This window comes from Poecilia mexicana, unplaced genomic scaffold (assembly GCF_051168715.1).
Source record: "Poecilia mexicana isolate PSO_F unplaced genomic scaffold, ASM5116871v1 scaffold_14, whole genome shotgun sequence".
NCBI lineage: Eukaryota > Metazoa > Chordata > Actinopteri > Cyprinodontiformes > Poeciliidae > Poecilia > Poecilia mexicana.
Window position 1 is genome coordinate 1614521 of NW_028263383.1, and position 23275 is coordinate 1637795.

General features: G+C 38.7%; 4 protein-coding genes across 5 annotated transcripts; 2 read left to right on the forward strand and 2 right to left on the reverse strand.

Annotated features, from left to right (window-relative positions):
• Positions 1–496: 496 nt before the first annotated feature.
• Positions 497–3204, forward strand: LOC106919074 (dicarboxylate carrier UCP2-like). The gene is made up of 8 exons (XM_088012528.1): positions 497–617; positions 723–855; positions 940–1079; positions 1162–1369; positions 1453–1650; positions 1728–1829; positions 1928–2108; positions 2369–3204. Exons 3-8 carry the CDS (start codon positions 954–956, stop codon positions 2481–2483), a joined length of 930 nt encoding a protein of 309 aa, XP_087868654.1. The 5' UTR covers positions 497–617; positions 723–855; positions 940–953; the 3' UTR covers positions 2484–3204.
• Positions 3205–5591: 2387 nt separating this feature from the next.
• Positions 5592–8878, forward strand: LOC148155423 (dicarboxylate carrier UCP2-like). The gene is made up of 8 exons (XM_088012527.1): positions 5592–5680; positions 5787–5932; positions 6147–6339; positions 6421–6637; positions 6707–6904; positions 6991–7092; positions 7165–7345; positions 8369–8878. Exons 3-8 carry the CDS (start codon positions 6214–6216, stop codon positions 8481–8483), a joined length of 939 nt encoding a protein of 312 aa, XP_087868653.1. The 5' UTR covers positions 5592–5680; positions 5787–5932; positions 6147–6213; the 3' UTR covers positions 8484–8878.
• dnajb13 (DnaJ heat shock protein family (Hsp40) member B13) lies at positions 7808–11673 on the reverse strand. Its single transcript, XM_088012529.1, has 7 exons — positions 11434–11673; positions 11242–11345; positions 10571–10968; positions 9799–9912; positions 9254–9367; positions 8983–9059; positions 7808–8789 (listed from the first exon to the last, which is right to left on the reverse strand). The coding sequence occupies exons 1-7, from the start codon at positions 11499–11501 to the stop codon at positions 8624–8626; spliced, it is 1041 nt and encodes a 346-aa protein (XP_087868655.1). The 5' UTR covers positions 11502–11673; the 3' UTR covers positions 7808–8623.
• A 991-nt stretch (positions 11674–12664) lies between these two features.
• Positions 12665–22180, reverse strand: rab6a (RAB6A, member RAS oncogene family). Of its 2 annotated transcripts, none has more exons than XM_014989239.2 (8): positions 21863–22180; positions 19345–19403; positions 19210–19263; positions 18583–18688; positions 18319–18430; positions 16185–16278; positions 15449–15515; positions 12665–14136 (listed from the first exon to the last, which is right to left on the reverse strand). In XM_014989239.2, exons 1-8 carry the CDS (start codon positions 21930–21932, stop codon positions 14072–14074), a joined length of 627 nt encoding a protein of 208 aa, XP_014844725.1. In that variant the 5' UTR covers positions 21933–22180; the 3' UTR covers positions 12665–14071. The 2 variants fall into 2 exon arrangements, with proteins under 2 accessions (XP_014844725.1, XP_014844723.1); XM_014989237.2 differs by lacking the exon at positions 16185–16278 and adding an exon at positions 17439–17532 and having other exon boundaries at positions 21863–22177.
• Positions 22181–23275: the final 1095 nt, after the last annotated feature.

A 23275-nucleotide genomic window follows, 5' to 3' on the forward strand; every position in this document is an offset into this window, starting at 1 on the left:
AATTCCAAGATCTTCTGAAATGGATCAGAATTTTCTTGTTGGGCACCAACATCACGATAGAGCATGTGCCTCATTAAAACATTTAGAGTACACACCTCTGAGCTTGATAGGCTGTGCAAGTAATCCAATGGAAAAACAGGGTACACTCTGTGACGTCTGTCCTGAAATACGAGCTGGAATGTTTACAGTTAATGTGGAAATTTACTGTAAACAACAAGCCCCGGATATAGAGTTTCAATTTTATACATGCTTCACATTATTATTATTATATATAAAAAAAAGTTAAATTAAGTTTAGAAAAATGCCATGAAAATGGTGTAAATGTCAGTGAGTGCACATCAGTGCCAGTCCTTTATAAAGACATGTGGAGTCAGATCAACAAGAGCTCAGATATCCTGCTGTGTCACAGACTGGTACACATGACGGTCAAAAAAACAGGTGTGGACAACTTGTTGGGCTGCCAACAGGTCATGTGCAAAAGGTGCCTATAAATTGAGGAGCCGTCTCCATCCTCAGAGAAACAGTAAGCATCCAGCAGGACGTACTGGACTAAAGATACTGAGGAACTTATCATTTTGCTTTTAATTGGATTAAAATCTTCAAGGAAAATCTTCAAGGTAAATGTCATATGCTAACTGACGCTTTTAATCAGTATAACAGAATGTTAAATTTAGTCTAAATGGCTTGAGACGCTCATACTGATGATTACTTGCCTGTTTTAGTGAGCAGTGGTATGCTGGCTGGCTCACTTCTGAGAAAGTTTATGGCCAAAGGCTTTTCAACGACAGAACCCTTCCCAAAGCCCTGTCACGTTCTTGAGAAAACTTGAAACTTCTCCGCATCATTTTTGTAAAGGTAGGCACAACCACTTAACGCAAGTCTAAGGCTGCAACTGAAGGAACACGGCATTAAGAGCAAAGGTGTCCGTTTTTGTACCAGTTCCAGAAATAAAAATGGTTGCAGTGAAGCCGACCGACATGGTGCCCTCTGCAGGCATCAAATTCTTTGGAGCAGGCACGGCAGCCTGCATTGCTGACCTCATCACCTTTCCTCTGGATACGGCCAAAGTCAGACTGCAGGTAGATACACCTGATGTAGCCATGACTCTAGATGTTTTACTTATGTGCTGCTAAAGACTCATAAACGCCACAATGCACCCAGATCCAGGGCGAGTCTCAGAAGGTTGAAGGATCCAGTGTGGTGAAGTACCGGGGTGTGTTCGGAACCATCAAAACCATGGTGCGCACAGAAGGAGCCAGGAGTCTTTACAACGGACTGGTAGCCGGTCTCCAGAGGCAGATGAGCTTCGCGTCCGTTCGGATCGGCCTTTATGACTCCATGAAGCAATTCTACACTCGAGGCACAGAGAGTGAGTTTTATGTATTTTAAAAAGGTTGAAAGAACGATGCAGTTCGTATCGGATTAGTAGGTTCTAACATCCTTGCTGCTCAGGTGCTGGGATTGTTACCCGACTCATGGCGGGCTGCACCACAGGAGCCATGGCTGTGGCTTTTGCACAACCAACAGATGTGGTGAAGGTGCGTTTCCAAGCCCAGGTGCGAGTGGCCGATGGCGAGAGGAGATACAACAGCACCCTGGACGCCTATAAGACGATTGCCAGGGACGAAGGAGTTCGGGGACTCTGGAGAGGTATTGCTTTTTCACTCAACATGTTACTTCCACACATAAAAAAACACCAGAGGTTTGAACAATATTCTTTCTTCCAGGCTGCATGCCAAACATCACCAGGAATGCCATTGTAAACTGTGCAGAATTGGTCACCTACGACATGATCAAAGAACTCATTTTGAAGTATGACCTAATGACAGGTGAGCGAAAGAAGCAATCGACTGACTGCCATCGTTTGAAAAGTCCTAACACACAAATCCTTGTGACAGGAAGTAGCTCATGTTCTGTTCTCCCACAGACAACCTTCCCTGCCACTTCACAGCTGCCTTCGGTGCCGGCTTCTGCACAACTGTAGTGGCGTCTCCAGTAGACGTGGTTAAAACACGGTTTATGAACTCAGGAAATGGACAGTACACCAGCGCCATCAACTGCGCTCTGACGATGCTGAGAAACGAAGGACCTGCAGCTTTTTATAAAGGGTAAGAGCTAAAAAGAAAATTAAAGATGCATTTTAAGAACTGCTGGGTGGAAAAACCAACCAAATTGGTGGTTGGGTCTGGTGTTATTAAACCTAAACAAACTTGCTTTCTTCTCTAATTTTACAAACTGGGTGTAATTTTATTCTGCTCTAACAACTCTGGCTTTGGGTTAAAGAAATACCCCAGCAGTTTTTGGAGTGTAAACATAACACAACATCCCAGCTCCACCTCCTTAAATTCCCCTCCTTTGCTTCTTCTAGATTCATGCCTTCTTTTCTGCGTCTTGGATCTTGGAACATCGTCATGTTTGTGACCTATGAACAAATTAAAAGGGGTATGACCAGAGCACAGCAGTACTGGGAGTCGCCGTTTTGATCGAAGCTCCTCGGGGACTTTTATGGCAAGAATGCGAAGATTCAAAAGTCATGACAAGCAGCGTGATGCAGTGAGGAAAAAAGCTGGAAGTGGAGAAGTGGTGGGGAAAAGACCCTAATTGTCGAGTTAGGTGGTGATCTGGCCTTTGAGGACAGGTACTGCACTTCACCACCTGCCAATAAAGACTTAAGTGAAAAAAGAATCAGGAACATTCCTGCAAGACCAGGAGGATTCACAGATTACAGCACAACGATTCATCAGGATTGATATGACCAGAGCTTCCATTACATATCAGTATAACTGAATTTTGCTCAACAAGATGTCTGATGATGTTTATTTTTTTATGTTTACAGTGATGAACTTTCCAGTCAGGTCGACAGCACTGTTGCATGAGAACTGATATGTGGAAAAAGTTTTTCCACAAGAACATTGACCATTTCACTTTTGTGTTACCTCCTTTGTCAATATTGGCAAAAATGTTTACACTGTTGCTTTGGGTGTAGATTGCCGACTGTAAACACATTCATGTTTAGTTGCATGATTTATTGCTGGCCAATGGGTCATGAAATTAATTTTGCACAACGCAAAAGCTAAAAATGTCAAGTAAAATTTTGTCTGGAACGTAATTATATTTCAGCTCTGTTAGTTGTGCACTTTGTCATTAAACTAGAGATGGGAAAAGAATTGCACTGTTAAATAAAATCCTACATGATAATAGTAAGCTTATGTCTCCGCTGTTAATACTAACCATTGGATCCAGTAATATGTGACAAATCCAAAGTTTCTTAAGTTACAAATTATTTAAAGATTTCAAACTGCCACCACCCAAAAAATATCGACTGTCCATAAAAAGGCATGAAGTCTGATCAGGAAAGGGTTTGGTATTGGCTACATTGAAGAACAGCAGCATGATCTATTTTCACGGCTGGGTTAGTGAGATACGTAGTGGGACAGCGCCATCTTACAGCGATACATGTAGGACAACATGTACCCGAGCCCTGGGTATTAACGCCGCACTTCGCAATTCTCAGATATCACATGTCTGCTTCTTCTATATTTGTCTAATGACTGCTAGCCTATCTGTATGAGACAGACAGTACAGTTCAAACAAATATCACTTAAAAATTAACATTAAAAATTAACATTTGAAGTCTTTGGTTTGTCATATGGAAACTTTCTTTATAGCTTTTTTTGGGGGAGGGCATTCTATGTGAGAGAACAAGTAGAGCATAATTGTGAAGTAAAGAAAAAACGTGATTTTCAACTTGTGATGTACGTTCCAGAGTGACGGCAAAGCTCAGGGTTGATGGGAAGAAAACCTGTAAGAAACTGCAAAAGACTCGAGAGAGAGAAAGGTTCATCTTCTTGCAGCACGTTGACCTTAACCAACCCAATCCGATTTATTTATAAAGCACACTTGAAAACAAAAAAATGGTTCACAAAAGTGCATCTGAAGAGTAAGCAAAAAGAAAAGCAGATACATAAAACAATGCTAGACAACACAACAGTTCATACAGAAGAAGAAGCAACTAATGTTGCGTCAAACGCCATAGAAAAAACATTTAAGACGGCCTTGCATACTTTGGCAACCTGTTCTATAACTTAGCTTTAGCCTCGTCTTTGGAACGGTCAACAACAGCTGGTCAGCTGACTTTAGAGACTGCAAATGAGAGTACGGGTGAAGCAAGTCCAAGAGATAGCGTGGATCAAAACCATTAGGACATTTAAAAGGCAACAAAAGAATTTTGAAATCATTTGTCTCACAGAAAGCCAGTAAAGAGCAGCGACATCAGGAGTGACGTGTTCTGGTCTGTGCGATCGAGTTAGGAGACGAGTAGCTGCCTTCTGAACAAGCGGGAGGTGAGAGAGGGGAGTTGGTCTGACCCTGAAATATAGCGCACTACAAAAGTCAAGGCAAGAGGTCAAAGAAAAAATCCTCCAAAGACAAAATTGTCTTGATTTTGGAAATTTGTCACATTGAACAAAGCTTGTTTTTACCACAGATTTGACTTGTGTGTCTAACTTAAGGTTGCTGTTCAATTTCACTCCAGTATTTGTGGCAGTGGATTTTAAATATGGAGTCAAAGTGAATTATTAATATCTCAAATATGAAGCCAGAACTACAACTGAGTGGATTAGATCAAAGGTCATTGAGGTGTTAGGATGTCTTAATCAAAGTTCAGGCATAAATTAATTGAGGATTTGTGGAAAGACTTGAAAGTTGCCATTCACAGAATCTCCATCCACTCAGACTGAGCTTGAGTAATATTGCAAAAATAATTTTTGCCTCTATGTGCAAAACTAGTGGAGACATAATACAAAAAGATTTGCAGCTGTAATTGCAATGAAGTTTGGTTCTACTAAGTGTCGACTCTTTGCAGGTGAATGCACACAACAGTTTTATCTTTAAAAAAAAAAAAAAAAAAAAACATTAAAAAGAATTAAAACCATGTATAATCTTCCTTCTAATTCTGTACTAGTTTTGATTACCTGCCACATAAAATCCCAGAAAAAAGATTGAGGTTGTAATGTGACAAAATTTCCTTAGATATTTATAACAACTGCGGACTTAATTAAGATTAATGACAGAGTGGTAGTTAATCACTAGACAAAGCAGAAAGAAAGAAAGAAAAAAACCTGGAGGAGGTTTTTGACTGAAACTGGTGGCTACACGATTATGGGTCGAGACATATGGCTCCAATCTGGCGCTCCCTGTGTTTTTGTATGTTCATCATGACTCAGCACTTACTTAATAGTACACAACACTCCCATCACTAAACGGCTGACTTAAACAAATTGTACATATATATATATAAAAAGAAGAAGTAATAATTTAGATTTGTTGTTACTTTATTTTATAAAAGTATAATGAAGAGCCTTGTTTGCTAAAGTTACAATGTTATGTGGAAATTAAATTAGTAATACAGACAGGAGACAAAGCTGCTGTAAAGTCTACATTCATATACAAATAGACTCAGACGGCGTTGGTCAGCCTCTTCTGTCTGATTGATCAGCAAACATTGTTCCTGTAAGATACCACAGAAAACACGTGCTGCACCATTATGTAACAGCGTCACAGCAGTATTTAAAGAGGCGTGCGCTCTCTCCGTTTCTCTCCACATTGCTGCACTTTTCCCCAGTCATCCCTTCAGATCCGCCTAAAGACGCATCTTAATCTTAAAAAATCACATATAAAGGTAATTTTTTTTATTTGTTTGAAATATTGGTTTATTTTTGCACCTTTTTTTTTATTTTGTCAAACTGTTGCCCTGCTGCTCTCAGACTTACACTTTGCTCTGTCAGGACTCAGAGTATGATTTTAGCTGACACCATTTCTGCAAGATCTTCTATGGAAAAACAAGGAAGCTGGTTTATAGCTGGAACAAAGTTCAGCCAAAGAGACACCTTCAGAGAATCCTGACCTTCTGTGTTTCTGTCGCACTGCAAAGGTAAGAGCAAAGCTTCCCATCTGTTTTGTTTAACACATGGATAGATGAAAAGTAAGAGTTTACAAGTTAACGTATTACTTGCGTCAGAAAGATGCATCACTTATCACTAGAAATTTGTGATGGAAATTCCATGGAAATTCATTAAGTACAAAAAATTTTATTCTCCTTGGCAATGTGGAATAGATTTACTAATGGAAAGTCTGTTTTATTTCAGATTTTTGGATCAGATACATGTCCAACGCTGCCATTTAATTTTAGTTTTAATCCAAAGAAAAAAAAAAATGGTTGGATTTCAGCCAGTGGATGTGCCTCCAACAGCAGCTGTAAAGTTTGTGGGTGCAGGAACTGCAGCCTGCATTGCCGACCTGCTCACCTTTCCCCTGGATACTGCCAAAGTGCGGCTGCAGGTATGTTAACGCTCTGCATCTTTAAGCTTAAACGCCTTATTTTGTTCCTTATTGGGTTAGCCAGTGTGATTTCTTTCACAGGTCCAAGGAGAGGCCAGCATCTCTGAAGCGATTGGGAGAGTTCCTGCAGTAAAATATCGGGGTGTGTTTGGGACCATTGTCACCATGGTGCGCACAGAGGGGCCTCTGAGTCTGTACAGCGGGCTGGTTGCAGGGCTCCAGAGGCAGATGAGCTTTGCCTCTGTCCGCATTGGTCTCTACGACTCTGTTAAGCAGTTCTACACTAAAGGATCTGATCGTAAGTTCCTGCGACTCAAAATATTTTAACTTAAGAAGCCCCGAGTCAAAAATTGTATCAAATTTTTAGACGTCGGCATCGGCAGTCGTCTGCTTGCGGGATGTACCACAGGAGGGATGGCTGTGGCTCTGGCTCAGCCCACAGATGTGGTGAAAGTCCGCTTTCAGGCACAGGCCAGGTCTAATGAGTACGCAAGGCGCTACTGCGGCACCATTGATGCTTACAAGACCATTGCTAAGGAGGAGGGCATCCGTGGTCTCTGGAAAGGTTACTTACGCCTAAGAGATGCTGTCTTAATTACTCCCGTTTATTTTATTTTTATCTTTTTGACAAACACGCGTGTGTGCACTCAGGCACAGGCCCCAACATCGCCCGCAACGCCATCGTTAACTGCACAGAGCTGGTGACATACGACTTCATTAAGGATTTCCTCCTCACCTCCACTCCCCTGTCTGGTAAAGTAGTGGCTTTGGTCCCACGTGAAACACTGGTGTGAATCTGGAGCTGCAGCTTCCTGTACTCCACAGACAACCTGCCCTGCCACTTCCTATCAGCCTTTGGCGCCGGGTTATGCACAACTGTGATCGCTTCCCCAGTGGATGTGGTCAAAACCAGATACATGAACTCCGCTCTGGGCCAGTACAGCAGCGTCCTCAACTGTGCTGCTGCCATGATGGCCAAAGAGGGTCCGCTCGCCTTTTATAAGGGGTAAGGCAAGACTGTAGAGACTTTTTTGAAAGATTCACCATATGAAGGAGAATATAGGGGGTCAAAAATGCCACAATCAGAATTAGAATATTTAGATTTTTAAGTAGTTTAAATAAAACCATCAATACATTCAATAAAAATAAATATATACAATTTATATATTTGTTTTTATCTTTTTGACAAAAGATAAGTACTTTTATTGAAAGTACTTACAGTTTTATTTAAATTACTTAAAAATCTAAATATTATGCTAATTCTGATTGCGGCACTTTTGACGCCTGATATTCTCATTCTTATGGTAAATTTTTCAGAAAAGTGACTTATTTAATAAGTCAGTTGTTTAATAACTGTTTACATGCGCATATAATTTTTAATTACATAATAAATGTCTAAACCAACACTTAAAATTGTAATTCCGTTAATGTTAATATTCTTTAAACTTATTCAATTATCTATTAAATCTTATTTTATTTTCAGTACTATGTGAAATAATTTAAATTGTTCCTATGGCTCATGTAAAGGTATTAAATAAATCTGATTACTTTACACACCTTATCGACTTCAAACCAATCGCTTTGTTTGTAGCAGTATAAGCCCCGCCCTCTAGGATTCAACCTGACAGATAAAATAAATTCCTGATGACAAAAAGTCTTAATTTGCTCAAATAATTCTAAACGCTTTTGTGAACATAATCCATATCTATTTTGTTCATTAGAATATTAAATATTTTATTTCAATATAAACTACTTGAATGGGATATTTAAGTAGTTTGTGGGCGGGGCTTGCGCTGGTACGACTACAGATATTTGGTTTGCAATCCAAGGTGACAGTTTAATTGACTTTATGGGTCTCTAGATCTACAAAACATACAGATGTTTGTACCAGATACAGAATTTATACTGTGATCTATTTTATAAATGTTTATCAGCTGACTAACTCACTGCATTGTGGTGTTTTTGGCTCTTGGTGGCTGTAACAAAAGGCTGATAAAGCACAATGTTTTTCTGTTTCCTCCCGATTTAGCTTCACGCCATCGTTCTTACGGCTGGGCTCCTGGAACGTGGTGATGTTCGTCACGTACGAGCAGCTGAAGCGAGCTTTGATGGCGGCGAATCACAGCCGAGCAGCTTTATTGTAACCACTGAAGCTTACCTGAGGGCTGCTGTTGGAACACAGCTGCCTTCCATTTTGCTTTCTTTCAGTGAACACTTCAGCTCATACCTAATGCAATAAAAAACCTTTTTTTAAGTTTCTGGGAGTGCAACACGTTTCGCTAAACTAGGGTGAATATTGCAGATTTAGAGCTTGTTTGATCAGCTGCTTGCTGTCGGCGCTGAGCTTTTCGGGAAATTCAATGTCAAAGGTGAGGATGAGGTTTCCTCTCTGGGTCGGATCCTGCGGCAGCGGCATTCCCTCTCCACTCAGCACTTTTTTGTACGACTGGCTGGTTCATCATCGGGTGGGGGAAAAAGGAAAGTGGTGCTGATATTAAAACATACAGTTGACTGCAGAGTGGCTGTATTTTTAACACCATGTGTGTTTGTTGTTGATCTTTGACCTCTAATAAGAAACTACTGCAAAATCCAGAAGAATAAATGAATGCCGTACGGTAGGCCTTTACACAATAAAGCACTTACTGCACAATGTCATTGATAGGAATGGTGAGCAGCTTGTCATCTAGCGTCTCCACAACCACAGAGAAGCCAGTCAGGGCCTGTTGGGAGAGGAATATGTTAACACTGCAACTGTAGAGCTTCTTCTGATTACTGCATTGTTCCTACATATCAATCACTGTTCCTTTGCAGACAAATAAAAAACTGATATTTTCATATTTGAAGGAAGGAAAGAAAAAAAAAAAGGAAGAAAAGGACACAAGTATGGCAGACAACAAACAAAGACATGACTCACCATCTCCAGAGAGATCCTGGCCTTGTAGACGAGGTCGCTGAGCTGTCTCGTAAACAAATGATGAGGCTTCTCCCGCACTATAAACACAATGTCTGCAGGGATGCAGTTTGGTCCCTGCAGATAAAACACAACAGGATGACTGACCTGGTCTAGAAGGACGACGACGCCTGGACGAGGAGTTTGAATTTCCCCAAATCTGACCTTTCCAGATTCAAGATTACTTTATTCATCCCCACAGAGAAATGATTTTGTCCAAATATCACAACAATACAAAAAAACAAATCGAGTTAAAGCACAACAACTTGTTCATATATGGTAAAACATGACAATGTGTATATATGAAATCCTAAAAACGATTTTCAACAAAGCACACTTGTCAGTGGCTATAATACTCAACATATATGCTAAGAAATTATATATATATATATATATATATATATATATATATATATATATATATATATATATATATATATATATATATATACACACACACACACACACATACACACACACTGCACAGTGTATGAAAACATAGAGTATACCTGATCTCCCTCTTTGGTGAAAACGATTCTGGTGCCTTCCGTCCATCCAGGTTTTACTTCGATAGTCAGAATCTTGTCCTTGATACTGGAAGTTTCTCCATCCTCATTCATCACCTGCAACACACACGACAGAATGTAGAAAAGCCCACTTTTCAATAATAAGGAAACCATCACCTCCATAGTAGGATGCACATTTTTGGTCTATTTGTCTGAACATTTTTATCATAGCTCAGAGATGATGAAGGACGATCATCAAAAAACCTGATGTTTGAAGCTTCCACACAAAGTGTTGCTCCAACACGATCAGGATCTTAAACATACACAGAAACTGGTTTGGGAGTCAATACAGGAAGCTAACATCTTCCGGACAGGCCAAGCTCTTAAAGCCCATGGAAACATTGCGGACAATGATTCAAAACTTGTGTGGATTAAAGAAAATCCACAATAAACCCAAACTTGTTCATTAAATAGTTTCTTTTTTAAGAATTAAAACTTGTGTCGTATAACTGGATCAACCTGAAAAGTCAAAAAACATGCTGAAGACAAACGTATGCAAACTTCTGATAAGTCCTGTAGCTGTACATTGTAATCTAGCATTTTTTTGTTTTGACATATTGTTAGATTAACGTCTTTGTTGTGACTTGTACCACTTTAAGAATCACAGCACTCCAGAAGCACTCAATTTAATGGACATATGAATGATTTAACGTGGGAAGAGCACTGAGCAGAGGAGGGGAAGAAAACACCTCTCTAATATGTTAGTAGCATCTACCCTGCGAGAAATCTTAATCTTCTTTATGCATCCGTGGAAGAGATCATCCAGGGACAAAGGAAGATCTCTCTCTATTGGAGAATCTTGTTTCTTCTCAACTCCTACCACCAGAGAGCTGAACTGAAGACCTGATTCTATGGTGTAAAAGTCTGCAGGAAAGACAAAACACAACAAATTCAGCAGCTTCGAATTAAAAACAAAAGGCACAATATAGACTTTGAATGCACTTTTCTCACCTGCAAATGGGTTGTCACCTCCAAAGAACTGCTTGAACGTTTTGTCAGGAATGCCATGGTAGGTATATTTGGAGGACCAAGCTCCACTACTGGTACACTCTACAGGGATACCACCTTTGAGTCCCTCCTCACCAAATTTGTCATAAGTTGCCTTTTTTCTTGCTGAAAAGGAATAGATATGTAAAATGTTGTCAATTTACAACTATGAACTTTAATGTGATTTTGACGGATTTTAGACCAACAGCGTAGTTAAGAGGAAGGAACATTATAAATGTATTTTTTATTAGCATTTAAAAAAGTGTTGCATATATTTGTATTTAGCACACTAAATAAATCAACAGCCAATGGGTATAAATAATTTCGCAAGGCATTGTGGGAGCAGTTTGTAAGATACAAGCAGTAGCATTCAGTGTGGATTCAGTTGAATAAACTCACCGTCACTGAGAACATCGTAGGCTTCACTCAGCTGGTAGAAAATCTCCCTGCTTCCAGCTTCTTTGTTTTTGCACGGGTGAAACTTCAACGCAAGACGTCGGTATCTACGTAAATATGATAATAAAAACTGTAACGTTTCCAAAGACAGTCCGATTTAAAAAAAAAAAAAAAAAAAAAGTAAGTGAAACTTACGCCTTTTTGATATCTGCATCTGTTGCGTTTCTGTTTAGCTCAAGAATCTCGTAGTAATCACGGTTCATGGTGAGGTTAAACGCGTACAGCTTGCTAGCTATCTGAGAAAACACAAAACGTCAACTTACGTTGGAAAATCGAGCTAACCAGACGAAGCAGCCCAGTGCGTGTTGATGTTGGTTGCCATGGTGAGGAAAGTCTAGAACGCTCTCGCGAGGTTTGAAGACATTCTAAAGCCCCCGAACAGCAGATAAAAATGCAATAAAAAACAAACGCAGAAGCAGCGTAGAAAGGTCAAAGGCACACTTTTTATTTTTCGAGACCAATAATAAATTAATATTATTACCAGTGCAACTATTGATACAATAATTATTGAGACAGAAACTCAATTCATATTTCTTATTTGTGTTGCAATGACAACTTTAAAATAACGTGCTAATTTGTATTTTATTTAGTATTACTTTATCAATTTGTTGTATCAGTTTCAGAAATTATCCTATGTTGACATCAAAGCTATTAAAATGGCGTGCTTATATTTGTTCATACTCACTTAATCAAACATACAAAACTCATGTATAGAAGAAAACTGTGTAGAAGAAAACTGACCCTAGTCATGGTGAAACATGGTGGTGGCAGCATTATGCTGTGGGGATTCTAATTATCTTCTGCAGTGGAAACAGGGAGGCTGATCATAGCTAATGAGAAGATGGTTGAAGCAGCCTGTTCACTGTTCAGCAAGACTTCAACCCTTAAACATTCAGTCATAGCTACAAGATGTTAGTTTAGTTCAAAGTATAATTTAATTCAATGTAGTTCTAGCAAATGTGCACATTATTGAGCAAGAGGGACTGAACTAATTACAAACAAGCACTTTTTTAGAATTTTATTATATAAAAAAAAGTGCAAACCGTTTAATTTCCTGGTCATTTAATTTATGCAATATTTTGTGTTGGTCTATTACATAAAATCCACTTAGTTGTGGGGCTTGAAGTGACATGGAAATACTTTTCACTTTGCAAGGCACACAAAATGTTGGTATTTTACTGTATGACAAATATGGAGAATCTAGACATATAGTTTACCTCGACACCAGTTCAAATAAACATTTTTGTTTCTTTTAAATAGACTACTGTACCTGATTTACATACAGCAAGTCAACGCTGAATTATGAGGGGACATAAGGGTCATTATTAGGTGTTTTTTAAAATGTGCGACACATGAATTACATCAGTTGTGAGAAGTGTAAATTTATTCTTTCATTTAAAACCATTCCAGACAGAAATGTTAACTATACTATACATACTGGACTCTCCTGCATAAGTTCTCACAAGAATTGCACAATATCATCAGTATGATCAAACTCCCACCCAGAGGTGCCAGACAAACAGCAGAATCCGTCACAGACTCTGCAAAAGCTTGTCCGGAAGAATGCATATCTTAGTAGCGATTCAGGACTCGTTACCGCAAGGGAAAATATTACTGGTCATAAAAAAAAAAATTAAAAAAAAAGCATGAATCCAACAGAAATAAATATTTCAAGTCATTGTAGATTAAATACATGTGTTGATAAATCACTAATAAAAGATCAAAGCCAAAAAGTAGAAACAAGCAAAAACAAAAACAAAGTTCTGAAAGTGTTCAAACAATATCATACGAAACCTGACGCCAAGGAAGCCCTCTACAATTTTAGCCTAAAAAGGTAAAAATTTTCCCCATCCATAGAGTTTGTGTTGGGTTTTAAGTGGAAATCCTCTCTTTAAAACTACAATCAAAGGGAAAAAAAAAAAAAAAGTCTATGAAACTTTAGGGAAAAAGCTGACTTAAAAAAACCCTCAGAGGACGTACAGGAGCAGGACGGTGAATGAGGCTGACATATTGTGGTATGTTTATTAAAAATCATGTCGTGCGAATCTGATGCGCTTTCATAATATGTGCTTATAAAAAGGTGACAGAATATTCTCTGGCAGCTCAGGCAACATAATTTTTAGAGTAAAGGTCTCTGCCTCCGACTTTAGCTGCATCACAGTTGTAGAGATTGTGTGATAGTAATTAAACTCAACATGCTCCCACTTAAATTCCCACACTGTACTCAATTAATAAAAGAAGTTTGTTCACCACTAATTTAAAAAAAAAATCAGATAGTCTTCCAAATCTTTCTCCACGGCATAATTTATGTTAAGTGACAAATGCACACAACATTCACACAGTGTACTAGGCTTAAAGCAGTGTTCTTCTGTTAAATTGAATATTCTCCCTCTTAAAACACAAACCTGGACAGATAACTTACAGCAGACATTCGCTTTCGGTTTGGTTTGGAAAAAAAAAAATTAATGAAATACACCAATATGACCGATAACATCTGCAACAACATATTCTTCTGAAATGAAAACAGGAGCTCTATGTAAAGGTGAGCTCCACGTGTGTCTGTGGTTTCAGTACATATGTCAGATACAGTGTGACGTTCAGTTTTAGTGATATGTGGCTTTCTGAGCTTCAGGATGAAAGCGCGGGTGGAGTCACGACGGCCGAAGGTAACGGGTGTGTAGTGTTCTCAGTCGGACTGGAGCCGGGTGTAGTGAAGGGAAGATTTACAGAAAGACCGGCTTCCAGGAAAACGCCTGCAGCACGGTTGACAACTCTAGCAGGAACAGCCTCCTTCGCTGACCGGTTGCTCGGGCGGTTTCTCCAACTTTATGTCAATCACTGCAGGGTTGGTGGATTAAGGAACAACACAGAACAAGAAAATATGCGCCGGCTTAAAGAGGAACTAAAACACTGCAGCCGACACCTAAACAGGAAACAACCAGAGGAAAGGGATGTTGAACAAAGTGATTATAAAAGTCACGCTAAACACTAAATAATCATTCCAACATGAACAAAACATACCACCACATCTTAGCTGAGGTTTTGTTCATATGTTTAAGATTTACCACTGACAATTTGTCCTTATCTGTTAAAAGAAACTCAGAGGGTTTCACCAACTCAAATTAAAGACTTCTTAAGACCATTATCAATTCAATTTAAGGCCTGGGTCACAACATATATGTATAAATAAATGAACTGAAGACTTTTGAGGAAGAAATGGTACTACTTGTGAGAGTATGTATAGATATTGTCACATTGAAGACATTAAATGCCATTCCCTTTGATCTTTTCCCCTTATTTGTCACCATAGCTGCATCTGTGTGGTTTCTTACTCTACTTCTCAGATGGATTTCCTTCTACAGTAACAACTTTGTTGAAATAAAATTCTTCAATAGGTAAGACTAATGCTTGATGAACGTTGCCCAGTCAACTGGTGAGAAATTTGCACTTATCCATAGTAGGCAGAAAAAGCTCGTTAGCTAGCTTTTTAGCTAGCAGTTAGTTAGCAGTAGCCTGAACCACCTCAAGTTACAAAATGCACTGAACATTTCTGCGGGTGACTCAAACTGTTGCCTGATGAAAAGTCCCATGAGAGAAAAAAAAAAAAAAAAAAAAAAAAAAAAAAATATATATATATATATATATATATATATATATATATATATATATATATATATATATATATATATATATATATATATACATAGAATATATGAGGTTAAATAGACCTGCCACAACAAAATTTAAGGCATATTCAAGGCCATCTTGCATTTTTTTTTAATGAATTTAAGACATTTTAAGATCCTAATTTTAAATACAAACATTTAAGACTTTTTAATGATGTGCTGCAGACACATTATTAAAACCTTGCAGAGCAATCATGTTGCAAACTTTGTTTATACTTTAGACCTTTGGGGAAGGCGCTCATTTTAGGTCATACTAAATCTGCAGCTGGATGTCCTTGGAAAACTAAATTTAAAGCGACTCATAGGTTAAATGACAAAAGTGAGACGTCATAAAGCTGCGCTGGACTTTCCCCGTGGCAAGGATTATATGCAAGATTTGATATGAGGTGACATTAGAGAGCAAGGAGACCTCCCAACTCCTCCGTCATGTCAGGCGAAGACAATGACGAGCACACAAAGGATACTGTCCTCTCTGTTCTTGTCCTGTGTGGTATCCATGCCAGGGAGGGCGGCTGCCACGCGGCGGAAAAGCTGCAGGAAAGACAAGTGGATGCATATCGTCAGGAATATTTTCAGGACGGAACAACCAGTCGAAACAAGCATGCATGCCGTCTGTGATCACATGACATTTTATAGCACAAGTTCACCTCAAGCTTTAACAAAGCAAACACACCCAACAAAGCTTTGTCAAATCTGACAGTGATTAAGGTGCTTGTGTTGGGGCTACTGCATGAACATGCATCTGATAAGTCAAGAGGTCTACGAAAAAAAACAAAACATGAAGTACCTTTCTAGTGGAACTGAGCTACTGATGGTGTAATTTTTATTTTTTTTTTTGACTGATGGATCCTCATGAGATAAATTTAATCAAGATGCAGAGCATGCACATCCCCAATAAACTGCATGAAACGAAACAACTTTCCATAACGCAGATTTCACAGTAAAACTTTTACTGTGAAAATCAAGAAAGGCCAGTCGTTGGTTTGCAAACTCGTACCCATCCTGAAGACGTTTGATCAAAACTTGGCCGAATCGTCACGCACAACAGTTGGGCGAGAGCTTGGAAAGCAAAATCACGCGCCTCATCGGAAGCAGACGCTTAAAGCACATGTCCAGCACGCATGCGTGTAGAACAGAAGTCAATCAAAACAGGGCAGCGAGTGCTGTGGACGCACACTCACAAGCGTGCGCAGCCTCTACCTGTTTGACATTGTAGCCTGTCTTTGCACTTGTTTCAATAAACAGAACATTCATCTCTTTCGCTCTCTGCTCTCCTTCTTCTGTGGTTATCTGTCTGCGAATCCCAACGAACGAACACACAAACACCCACCGTGACACGCATCACAGACATCGAAACACAGACAGAAGAAAAAAAAAAAATTGTGATTATATTGAAGTGAAATAATAAGCCGTGCTCCTCCTTGCTGCAACTGGCACCGCTGCTCAAGAACCAAAAGTCTCCCGGTGCAATTGAAAACATTTTAATATGTACTGAGTTGAAGTTAAATTCAAAGTTTGCTCAGTGCAGCGCCAGCAGAGAGTATTAATACCCCTTGAACTTTTTGACAATCTGCTCCTCTACACCCACAAATGTGTGTTATTGTGATTATATGTGACAGACCAACACAACGAAGTGCATAATAAATGGACAAATGATGAATGGTTTTTAATTTTCAGCAGCTCCCTTTGCGCTGGTATTGCGAAGAAAAACACAATGCAACCAGCTTCCTTCAGATTTAGTAAATAGAGCCCACATATGTGTTTGTGTGACAAACTGTGTAAGTCCAGCTTATTCAGTTCTCCTTCCTGAGCCAGTGTGATGATGAAGTGGTTTAGTTAAAAGCATATTTCTAAGTTAAAATGACCCAATGAAGAAAATCCAAGAAAATATGCGTGTCAGAACTGAGAACATAAATGCTCTCCATCCACTGTGAGCTCTTAGAAAAAAAAAGATGAATTGGTAAAATGTTGCTAGGGCTGCTAGAATGATACCCCCAAAAGACTTACAGGTGTAATTGCAGCAAAACGTGATTCAAAAAAAACTATTGACTCAGCCAAGCTGAATAAAAATCCGCACTGCACTTTTCACATTTTTATTGGTTAAAAAAAATTTTATTTAATTAAATCCACAAAACCTTATCCTTCCACTTCTCATTTATGCACAAGTTTGTGTTGATCACACAAAATCCCAACAACACACACTGAGGTTAGAGGCCGCAATGTAAAAATGGGTATGAATACTGCATAAGGCACCATACATACTAAATAATTTCAATATCCAGGAAATATCAAGAAACGTATGAGTTATTTGGACATTTGTAAGAACAAAAAAAAATAAAAATAAAATCTTGCTCAGTTGCAACTTTTCTTTATTTGCTCCAGAGGGAAGCTTTTGGCAGAGAAGCTGCAGTACCAGCAGCAGGACTTCAGAGCACGACTCAGACACACACTTACCTGCTTCACGTTGTAGCCTGCTTTCGCACTAGTCTCAATAAACATTACATTTAGTTCTTTGGCTTTCCGTTCACCCTCCTCAATAGATACTTGCCTGTGGTAGATAAGGAAGTTAAAAGATGCACAGCCAGACAGATGAAAATACAAGTTTATATAGTGGAGAGAAATAAATATGTCCTCCATTACAGACAGAGATCAGAAATGAGGAAAAGATAAAGTCGATTATTGCTTTGACATCCATAAAAAGGAGAAAAAATAAACTCATCTGATGTAATGCTGCCTTTAAAAAGTTATTAAGAAAAAGTAATTAAAGGGGCAGCATTGTGTCATTGCAACAGCTCTCCTCTATTAACCCTTTAACAACATTTTTACCAGAATTACACTTATAAATAGCTCATATAAAGAGCTCAGCAGATGCACAGTTCCACTAGGCACTTGCTAATTGATGCTGACTAGTCTGAAGGGGCTGAGTGGGAGAGTTGTGGGGAAGGAGGAAGCTTGGAAAATGAACCTGTGAGGAGGAGCTGTGCCTCAAAAAGAGGAGGAGCTGTGCCTCAAAAAGAGGAGGAGCTGTGCCTCAAAAAGAGGAGGAGCTGTGCCTCAAAAAGAGGAGGAGCTGTGCCTCAAAAAGAGGAGGAGCTTCACCTTGCTTCGTTTGGCACAGCTGAATGGTTGCCACAAGAGATTAAATGATTTCTCAAACATGCATGAAAGAATTAAGGCAACACTCCAGGTATGTTTTTATGAGGGAATAACATCTTAACATGACGTAAAACTCAAAAACGTTAATTTTACATAACGATGCCCCTTTAATAATATTAATCTGCCTTTTAACGTTAGTAATGTTAAAAGACAAAGGCAGGAAAGGTGAACAACTAACCTTTTGTCTGCAAGGTCTGTCTTGTTCCCCACCAACATGATAATGACATCACTTCCTCTCTCTGTTCTGACATCATCAATCCACTTTGTGGTTTGTTGGAAAGAGTTGACATCTGGATGAAAGTCAAAGAGGAAACAGATCAACACTATTAGGGAGATGGAAATATGTTTTACATTAGAAATTTATTAAAGAGTCTGAAAACGAATTGAAGTATTTGTACGCAAAGTATAATTGAACAGACGGAGCTTATATTGTGTCACCTACTTGTAATGTCGTACACAACGACAGCAGCGGCTGAATCTCTGATGTAACTCGGGATCAGGCTGCGAAATCGCTCCTGCCCCGCTGTGTCCCACAACTGTAACCTGATCTGCGGGCCAGGGAGAGGATGGAACAAAAAATATAAAAAAAAGAAAAGAAATAAAGAGAGAATGGAAATAAAAAGAAAACAGATAAATGAGCTAAGTTAACGTGGCCAAAACAAATCGAAACAAAACCAAATAAAGAAAGACGGATGGGGAAAAGATAAGAGAAACAGACAGAGCGTAGGGCATGCAGGTCGAGAATGACCATCAGAGAAAGAAAGCTGTCTGGGCCTGGAGGGGAAAGAAATAAATAATCACCCTTCACTTGTCACCATCCCTCTTCTTCTGATCAAGTAAGGTGTTTTCATTTCAAAAAAATGGGATGAGAGATAGATGGAGGGGTAGGAAGGAGACGGAGAAGACTTAAGTTGAAGGAGTAAGCACTCAGTAAATGTACGGACTGTCCAGAGGGAACAGTATCTCGATCACAAAATCACCAAGCCATAAAATAAAACAAATAAGCACCACAAAAATCACCCCACACATGAGAATCCCTGAACATTTGTAGCACTGGAAACAGACTTACTGTTCTGTCTTCAAGGTACATGGTTTTTGAGAGGAAATCTATTCCTATTGTGGCCTGAAAATAGATGAGAAATTATGAATTAGCTCATCCAGCGCAGACATAAAGAACGGCGACTTAAAAACAGTGACGACTCACTTGGTACGTATTGTCGAAGCTGTCATACATGAACCTGGTGATCAATGACGTCTTTCCCACTGAGACACAAACAGAAAGAAAAAAAAAAATGTAGTTCAAACTGGGAGATTATTCAGCTGCTTAAGGCCATCAAAGTAACAACCTTTCAAAATAAAAGGGCTAAATTACTGCCTTTGCTCTGCAACAAGATGATTAAAATCAAACTATTTAGTTTGACGTAAAGTCCAAGATAAGATCAAAGAAAAACTACACTAAAACTACAGACTTACTGTACATATACAGCTAACCTTAGTAAAAATATTAATACACTAAGACCATTTTTAGCTTATCTCTAATCACATTTCTAATATAAATTCTAGAGAGTTGCTTTTGAAATATTTAAAATATGGCGGTGAAACATATTAAATCCATTTACAGCACCTGGAATACTGCTTTGCTAAAACGGAAAAACAAACTACAGCTTTTAAAGAAACGTATTTGATTTTTTGTGTTCAGCATCTATGACAGCGCCTTCCAAAATGTCCAACCTCTGACCCACAAAATAAAAATAAAAGACCCTGACTCTAGGTAAAATGGCAATGGCAATTCAAGCAGCATCAACAGTCAATATATTGACCCATGTTGACTTTATTTATTCAAGAGCTGTCTTTTATCTTAAAACACTCATACATGCTTTATCACTTCTATTTATATTATTTTCTCAAGAGGATCTCACACTTGCATATTCGTGACCCCAGCTTTATGAGCTGTTGTTTTATACAGACTCCTCACTTGTACACAAGTGCAAAACACATATGTGTGTGTTGTTGTTGTTGTTTGTTTAACAGCTGATCTTATGATGTCTCGCTGAGTTCTGGGACTGTGGTGCTCAGCCACACACTGTGACTTTCTGGTGAGCTCAGGTTACAGTATCAGTTACAACGTGCATCCAGTGACAGAGACATGACTAAAGTCAACACAGCTGGTTCTGAGGACGCAAAGACCCACAGCTGATTACGGCCCGACAAACAAACTCAATCTGTTACACCTGGAAGAGACGACAAAACTTACCCTAAGATGGAAAAATAATAGATTTTTTTTAGGTTATATCCTGACAAAAACACCAATAATTGAATCACATAGACTAATTGATAAAATATCTATAGTAACTATGAGTTATTACAGGCAAACAATGGTTGTTTTGAGTGTTTGATTTTTAGCATAACTTTGCTTACTTTCAATTTTCACATTCTGTTTAAGTTGTCTCTTTAAATTTACATTGCTTTCTGGCTGTATATTTACACATAAAATAGTTTGGTCATTATTACATACACAGCAATAGGCCAGTGTACAACACAACAATGAAACCAGGTCAACACCAATTTTTTTTTTATTTCCTTTGAGGTCTAACCTGCTAATTATAATTTTATCTGATTACTTCTCAACATAAGGACGATGTAACAATCAAAAGAAGTGAATGTATAGCTGGTGCACTAATAAAAAAGTCTTTATTCACAGAAACCAATTCAAACAAGAAGTTTTTGAGGAGAACTTAGAAATTACATCTTAATGTTTTTGTAAGCGAGTAGCTATAATTTGTATAACAGTACTACTGCCTGATTAAAAATAAAATATAAAGCTTGGCTGACATCAATACCAGAGCCCAGTTATTAAATGGGAAAAATATTTATGATTTTATGTGGAATAGTAGTGGTTTTCCAGCACACACATAAGCCTGTGGCTCATCAGTTCTCTTTAATTATGGGCTGGGTTATCCTACTGTGTGGCAACTACAGCTCCCATCTATACAGCAAAGTTTGATTAAAATAAAACCCGTAACCCCAAATTTAGTGTCCCGCTGTGGACATTGTGGTGTTGCTCAGCTTTAATAAGCTTGGGGAATAAGTGAACATTGTACCACTGAAAATAAAATTCCTTATTCCCTTCCTAAAGCTTAATTCAAACTGGGCAGGTGGGCTCAGGCTGGGAAAGGGGGGCAATAAGGATGAGGTATTTCAGGAATGCTACCAGACAGGTCTGAGTAATTAAGAAGTGCCTCAAGGGTGGAAAAAAACCCAGAGTGATCATAGTTCATGGACTTTCACCGACATGTATTGCTTCCTTATAAAACAGCACACTATCAATAGATTAAGTTCTCGATTATAACTCCTGTTTCCGACTAATTAACCAGTCATCGAAGTTTCCCATTACATTACCAATTTTTTCTTTCTACGAGCAACACCGCGTCAGAGTGAGCAACTACGTGAATGCGTCAGTTTCCTTAACCAAGAGTCATATCTGGAAGGGAGTGACGAGCAGGTTCAAGAAGCAGCCAGCGTGGACAAACACACGGCATCAACAGTGTCGCAATGCTCCCAAAGTGCCAACACAGTCAGTGTAACGATATGCGGCTAACGTTAGCACGGCTAACAGCTCGGCGTCAATCCCCACAACAAGCCATCAAACTCGGCTACGTTTCATACAGATAGCAGCACTACTTTCCTCTCAACCAGTTACGACGGGATGTGTTTAAACTTACCACTCTGTTCCCCGAGAAAGACCAGTTTAAATTTTCTTAAAGGGTTTCCGAAGTCTCCGGCCGCAGACATGACTGAATATAATGATACTTTCTGAGCTTTCGCAGCAGCTGGTGTCAGTTATTAAAGGTTCACTATCCGCAGCGTTTTACTGGTTTTCCAACGCTGATAAATGGCCACTCGGCGATGCTAGTTGCTCCAGAGCTTCCCCTTGTAGCTTTAATACTTGTTGGATAAGTCAGTCACTACTGTGGCCAAGTTAGCATTACTGCAGTCTCTCTGACTATCTACCAGCTAGCTGGATAACTTCTTCCTTAGTCACAAAGTGAACATTGTTCGTGTGGAAATCATGTTGCCCCCTAGTGGTTGAAATAACCCATCATTAGAACCAAGTCAGATCCTCTTACTGAGAAACCAAACGATGAATTTAACCCGAAAAGGCAGGATTTTTTTTATTATTTATACTGCTGGGTGTTTAAAACCCTATAGTACTAACTTGGATAAATGTACATTCGTACATATTTTCTACATTGATAAGTACTGGTCTAAAATTTGAATCACAAGTGAAAAGACGTGTTATGCTTTTCTGTGTCCAGAAGGGGGCGGTCGTACACAGTTTAGATTTTACATACTAAGCAACTTCTATGATAATCTAATCATGAGTTCTGCGGAAGCTGGCTTGATTAATGTCTCACATAATTAGTGACTGATACATCATTTGTTATTAGAGCTAGGCAAAAATCTAACTAAACAAGTCTCCTTGTATTTATTATATTTGCAAGTTTTTAAAAATATATATTTAATTATCCAAAATTAATTAACACTTAGCCCTTACCCACATTTTTTAAATCTATATGATATAGATTTAAAGAATCTATATTATACAGAGACACTTTTTCTTTTGACAAGTCTTACTATTAATTAAAGGGTTAATACTTTTTTTTTTTACCATCTTCTGTTGTCTAGTTCTCACTGCAATTAGCATGTGTGTGCTTCTAAATTCACTGCAGTGGCGCCAGCCTCTGTTGGCAGCCGTGTTTTTTTTTTTTTTTTTTTTTTTTTTAATAAAAAAGAAAGCAAATTGGCCATAATTATTTCTGTGAAGAAAATGGAATCGCAGTTTAGGCAAAGCAGTATTTCCAGTGGATGTGAAATTGGACTTTTTTGTTCAGTTGTCATCACATTACATTGTGTGCAAGACCCACTGGACTGCTTGTGACCTCCAGTTGATGGGACAGCAGCTGTCTGTTTACAAGATGACTTAGTTCAGAGTGCTTTGCAAAAGTCTTTATGCTACTAAAACTTGTGCACATTTATTACATGACAATAGTGTTAAATAGGGATTCTGTAAGACATTATAGAATGGTTATTCTATCATTTTTAAGTGAGAAGAAAAAAATATATGGTTTTCACAT

What these genes read in the sequence shown, in the direction of transcription:
- LOC148155423 (XM_088012527.1), top strand. Translation starts at nt 6,214, where the DNA reads ATGGTTGGATTTCAGCCAGTGGATGTGCCTCCAACAGCAGCTGTAAAG. An exon ending in CTGCCAAAGTGCGGCTGCAG is followed by an intron (nt 6,340 to 6,420) that starts GTATGTTAACGC and finishes TTTCTTTCACAG; the next exon opens with GTCCAAGGAGAGGCCAGCAT. An exon ending in CTACACTAAAGGATCTGATC is followed by an intron (nt 6,638 to 6,706) that starts GTAAGTTCCTGC and finishes TCAAATTTTTAG; the next exon opens with ACGTCGGCATCGGCAGTCGT.
- LOC106919074 (XM_088012528.1), top strand. Translation starts at nt 954, where the DNA reads ATGGTTGCAGTGAAGCCGACCGACATGGTGCCCTCTGCAGGCATCAAA. An exon ending in GAAGTATGACCTAATGACAG is followed by an intron (nt 1,830 to 1,927) that starts GTGAGCGAAAGA and finishes GTTCTCCCACAG; the next exon opens with ACAACCTTCCCTGCCACTTC. An exon ending in CCTGCAGCTTTTTATAAAGG is followed by an intron (nt 2,109 to 2,368) that starts GTAAGAGCTAAA and finishes TGCTTCTTCTAG; the next exon opens with ATTCATGCCTTCTTTTCTGC.
- rab6a (XM_014989239.2), bottom strand. Translation starts at nt 21,932, where the DNA reads ATGTCTGCGGCCGGAGACTTCGGAAACCCTTTAAGAAAATTTAAACTG. An exon ending in GCTTCGACAATACGTACCAA is followed by an intron (nt 19,264 to 19,344) that starts GTGAGTCGTCAC and finishes ATCTATTTTCAG; the next exon opens with GCCACAATAGGAATAGATTT. An exon ending in TGTACCTTGAAGACAGAACA is followed by an intron (nt 18,689 to 19,209) that starts GTAAGTCTGTTT and finishes CCTGGCCCGCAG; the next exon opens with ATCAGGTTACAGTTGTGGGA.
- dnajb13 (XM_088012529.1), bottom strand. Translation starts at nt 11,501, where the DNA reads ATGAACCGTGATTACTACGAGATTCTTGAGCTAAACAGAAACGCAACA. An exon ending in GATGCAGATATCAAAAAGGC is followed by an intron (nt 11,346 to 11,433) that starts GTAAGTTTCACT and finishes ATATTTACGTAG; the next exon opens with ATACCGACGTCTTGCGTTGA. An exon ending in CCAGGATCTCTCTGGAGATG is followed by an intron (nt 9,060 to 9,253) that starts GTGAGTCATGTC and finishes CTCTCCCAACAG; the next exon opens with GCCCTGACTGGCTTCTCTGT.